The sequence below is a fragment of the Otolemur garnettii genome, unplaced genomic scaffold (genome assembly GCF_000181295.1).
Source record: "Otolemur garnettii isolate 467f Iridium unplaced genomic scaffold, OtoGar3 scaffold00268, whole genome shotgun sequence".
Lineage (NCBI taxonomy): Eukaryota > Metazoa > Chordata > Mammalia > Primates > Galagidae > Otolemur > Otolemur garnettii.
The window spans coordinates 545634-550042 of record NW_003852663.1 but is presented as its reverse complement, the minus strand read 5'-3'; the positions used below and the strand labels follow the sequence as shown (position 1 = coordinate 550042).

The window sequence follows — 4409 nt, the reverse complement described above, 5'->3', positions numbered from 1 at the left end:
GCAACCTCCAACTCCTGGGCTCAAGCGAGTCTCCTGCCTCAGCCTCCCAAGTAGCTGGGACCACAGGCACCCGCCACAACACCCGGCTATTTTTTGGTTGTAGCTGTCATTGTTGTTTGGCGGCCCAGGCTGGATTCGAACCCGCCACCTTGGGTGTATGTGGCTGGTGCCTTAGCCACTTGAGCCACAGGTGCCGAGCCCCTTGGTTGGAATTTTAACTTTCTTTGAAGCTTGCTTTCAATAAGTCCTGGGTCTGGTCCTCAGATTTCTCTACCCTCTGCCTGGAAAAGGTAAGAGTCTCTTTATATGCTATGAATGAAGCTCTCTGGCTTCCAAATGTAGCTTTTAATTGTAGATTAACGTAATTCAGGTTTTTATTATTCTTTTCTAGAGGTCAGAAAAGCTTAGCAATAGCCACACAATTTTCTGACCTTCCTTATAGTTAATATTTCCCACATATTTCTCAAAGGTCTGATACATGGCACTAATTAATGTGTTCCCTTCTACCAGTATGCCACCCCAGTTCACCACCAATGACAGCTCTGCACCTTGCTCCAGAGGCCTACCTACTCCACCTACCACCAATGATGAAATCCTCATTGCCAGCTTGGCAGCAGGTGATTCATCTCCAAAATTTCGTCACAGTGTTTGCTTTCTTGCACCTCTTCTTGTACCGACTGTTGCAGGTTGGCTTCCCAGGGAGCAGACTCAGAGACAGATTTCAGCGTGAAGGGCTTTTATTAGGGAATCAACACCTGCGGAAGGGAAAAGAAGGAAGCAGGATTGGACAGAGGGAGAAGTTAAGCTGTCCCAATTTGGAGCAAGAAGGCCATGTCCATCAGTCATTGGATGTGAAATACCCCCTAGAAACGGGGTATAACCTTGGGGGGAGGTGGCTCTCTCTCTTCATCTGAGGAAAATCCTGAAGAGGGCTGACAGCTGAAGACCATCTGCTGGCAGCACTCCAAGCAACTGAAATAATAAGCTCTTTATTCTCAAGGGGATCAGGGCAGCAGATGGCAGAATCCACCACAAACATGATATCATTATTTTTTCAGCAGAAAATTGGTGGCCATCACATGCTAGAATTATGAGTAGCCATATTTTTAACATAGTCATATTTAAATGTTCATACTTATAGTTTTATTGAAATAGTATGTATTAAAAATGGGAAGTTATACTTTCCAAGTATTTGGAAATAAATAGTGTAAGCCTCTATTTGTATTTTTGCTCCCAAACCCTCAACTACTATTGACAGGCCTGTCTAGGCTGAACCCAACCTTTTCCTTTTTGGTAAATTATACAAGAAATCCCTGTTTATTATATAAATATCATAAAAGTAAAAATGAGTGAAAAAACAGATAAAACCACCCATCTGTGAAATCTTATCCCCTCTGAGGAAAAAATAAAAAGAAAAGAAAAAAAAAAGCACCCATCAGTCTAACACCCAGGGAAAACTATTAACACTCTCAGAATGTCCACCAAAGTTTATATATAATTTAGATACATACTGTTCTCCACCAAAAAGTATGGTATATAGTTTTACCATCTATTTCTCACTGAATATTATAAATGGAATTTTCCATGTAAATAAATGTAGATCTCCATCAATATTTTCAACGGCTGTGGAATATTTAAATGTGTAGACATACCTTAATTTGTTTAGCCAACTGCCTATTTTGAGACACTTGGGTTATTTACAATTTTCACCCTTCAAGACAGTTTGAAGATGTACAGCTTTATACAAGCCAACTACAGTAGAATCGCTGTACATTGACCACCCAAGGGACTATAACAAATTGGTCAACATACAGAGGTGGTCAACATAAGGAACAAGGCTGCCTGACTGATACATATATGTGGTACATGTCTGGTCTATGAAAATTAGGCCAATTCAAGGAGGAGGTCAACTATGGTGGTTGTACTGTAATTATTTCCTATGGATAAATTTCTACAATTGGATTTACCAGGTCAATGGGGTATGCATATCTTGAAGGCTTCTGAAACCTGTATGCCAAATGCCTTTGTATCAATGTACACTTCCACCTACAGTTTGAGAGTACCCTCCCCCCATGCCCTCACAACTCTCACCAACACTGAGGTGGAAGACAGGGGGATCTTTTCCCATGTGGATCCCAACAGCACTCTCCATGGCTCATAAAGGACCCACCTTAACCAACATCAGAGAAGAAATCTGATATAAGCACTAAAACTTATTCTTTATTCTTGTTATTTCAAATACCTATCTAATTCACATACATAGACACCATAATTGGATAAGAAAGAGGATGTTTTCCTATCAAATGTCCTAGGCCCCTAAAATAAAATTGGCCCTCCATGTATGTCCCCAGAATAGATCCCTGCACTCCCAGCACTTATTGGTTCAAAGGGTCTCTCATTTCAATTCTCTCCTTACCATTCCCATGGCCACCAGTTAAATTTCATGCCTTTGTAATCTCGTGCCTGGACTATTGTTGTCACTTTCTAACTAATTTTCCAATCTGCAGTCACCTTGGTCATCTCGTGCCTGGACTATTGTGACTTTCTAACTGGTTTTCCAATCTCCAGTCACCACTCCTGTCCCCACCCCAGCTTGGACCCATCCTGCACACCAATTGACCAAACTCAAGGACAAGGACAATGACTTTTTTTCTGCTGCTTAAAACACACAACTTTATTGATGACATAAAAATAAAGTCTTAAATGTATAAACATAAGTCCACACAAAGGACCAAAGATTACCTTACTTATGAAGAATCAGTTCAGTTTCTGCTCATGAAGCATACTAAAAATATCTCAATCCAGACAAGATAAAAATCAACACATGTATTTTCAGTACAAGTTTGAATTCATTTAGTGTTGTAAAATGGTCCAGCTATAGACCATCATAGGTAACATCAGTCTTGAAAGTTATAATGCAATTTACAGTGTGCATTATTTCCAGGGTGCAAAACCAAAATATTACTCAAATTTGTTTGGTAACATACAGCCAATCAGAGTTTACTTATTAATAGCTCAACTTTCTCCTTCACCTCAGGGTCATTGCAGTCCGCTGCTAAGGCTCGAAGTTTCTTGGCACATGCTTTAGGTCGTTGGAATAGGAAATAAAGGGAATTTTTACTGAACTTATCTTGCGTAAATGCTCTTGCTCTTCTTTTAAAATGGTAATTTATATTTTCAAATAGTGAAAGAGCATTAAGAATATTCTCTTTTGTCTCTTTCTTGCTAAAAATGTTAATCAGCGATGTTGGTGCATTGGCAATGAGCAAGTCTTTTGTCATAGATGGATTCTTAGAGAAATTCAAAAGCATTCCCAAAACATGGTCTTTAGTCTCTCCACTTCCCACAGTTAACAAACGAAGAAATTCTGAAATATAATTTGTGACCATATGCTGATATTCACTGGTAATAGTCAGGTGCCTTATCAGTCTTAGTCCAGCCAGCTGCACATTTGAATTTAAGGGATAGGTGACAGTGTCTTCACATACTTGGTTTAAGTATGTTTTAACCTTCCTATGGTTTTCAGCAGCCACTGAGATGTTATTCAGTGCATTTAAGGCCTTCTGCCTAACACTGGGGTAGGGATTATTGAGCAAGCTTTCAATAACTGAGATTCCACCTACATTACGAACAACTTCACGGGAAAAAGGATAGTCAGCACTGTTATACAGAGCGTTAGTGGCTATTTCATGAACAGAAGGATCTTCGGTCATCTCAATCATGCAAATCAGTTTTTCAAGATCTTGTGGATCCATATCACCTTCTTTTTTACAGTTGCAGGACCAGGCTCGAAATTTCTCCTCAGCTTGGGAGAAACCTTGCTCAGCTGAGAACTGGGCCACAATGTGGTGTGGAAACCTCGTTTCCGACCAGATCATGGCTCCACCCCACGATCCCATTCCTGCCCCAGGGACCATGGATGGATATATACCTCTTGACTCAGTTGACTTTTTGGCATCAGCCGTAGGTGCAGAATTGTCATCACTTCTATTTTCATTATCAGTACAGAACCAAGACTCTATATCAACTCCACCAGCAGCTTCAAACTTATCCTTGATGTTGGCCTTATCCCCAGGCCCAGACTCAAAATTGACATCTCTCTCACCTTTGGATCTGGACTCATTACTATTCTCACTCTCAGCCCAAAACAAAGACCTTAAACTGATCTCCTCAATATCGGGGCTGGACTCTCTACTTAGCTCATCCTCATCTACATCTTCAGTTAAAGTCCAGAACGCTGCTCCAGCCTCTTCCTCAGCTGCAAGCCTAAACCCTATAATGGTTGCATCTCCATCCCAAGACCAAGTACCCATATTGGCCTCAGCCCCTACTGCAGACTCTACCCTAGCCCCAGCCCCAGCTTCAGCCCAAGCTCCAGCCTCAGCCTCAGCCCCAGCCCCAGCCCCAGC

At 41.3% G+C, this 4409-nt stretch overlaps 2 protein-coding genes across 4 annotated transcripts in view; both read right to left on the bottom strand.

Annotated features, from left to right (window-relative positions):
* The window catches only part of ARMCX1 (armadillo repeat containing, X-linked 1), a 58062-nt gene that overhangs the window by 44643 nt on the left and 9010 nt on the right, over nt 1-4409 (bottom strand). For all 3 annotated transcript variants that reach the window (XM_023508725.1, XM_023508726.1, XM_023508727.1), the window contains one exon: nt 580-755. The gene's annotated coding sequence lies outside the window, so the exon portion shown is untranslated. The remainder of the gene's footprint in view (nt 1-579; nt 756-4409) is intronic.
* The window catches only part of ARMCX4 (armadillo repeat containing, X-linked 4), a 7950-nt gene continuing 6186 nt past the window's right edge, over nt 2646-4409 (bottom strand). Inside the window, exon 2 of the mRNA XM_023508728.1 lies at nt 2646-4385. Within this exon, the coding sequence (XP_023364496.1) occupies nt 2994-4385 (1392 nt within the window). The 3' untranslated portion in view covers nt 2646-2993. The remainder of the gene's footprint in view (nt 4386-4409) is intronic.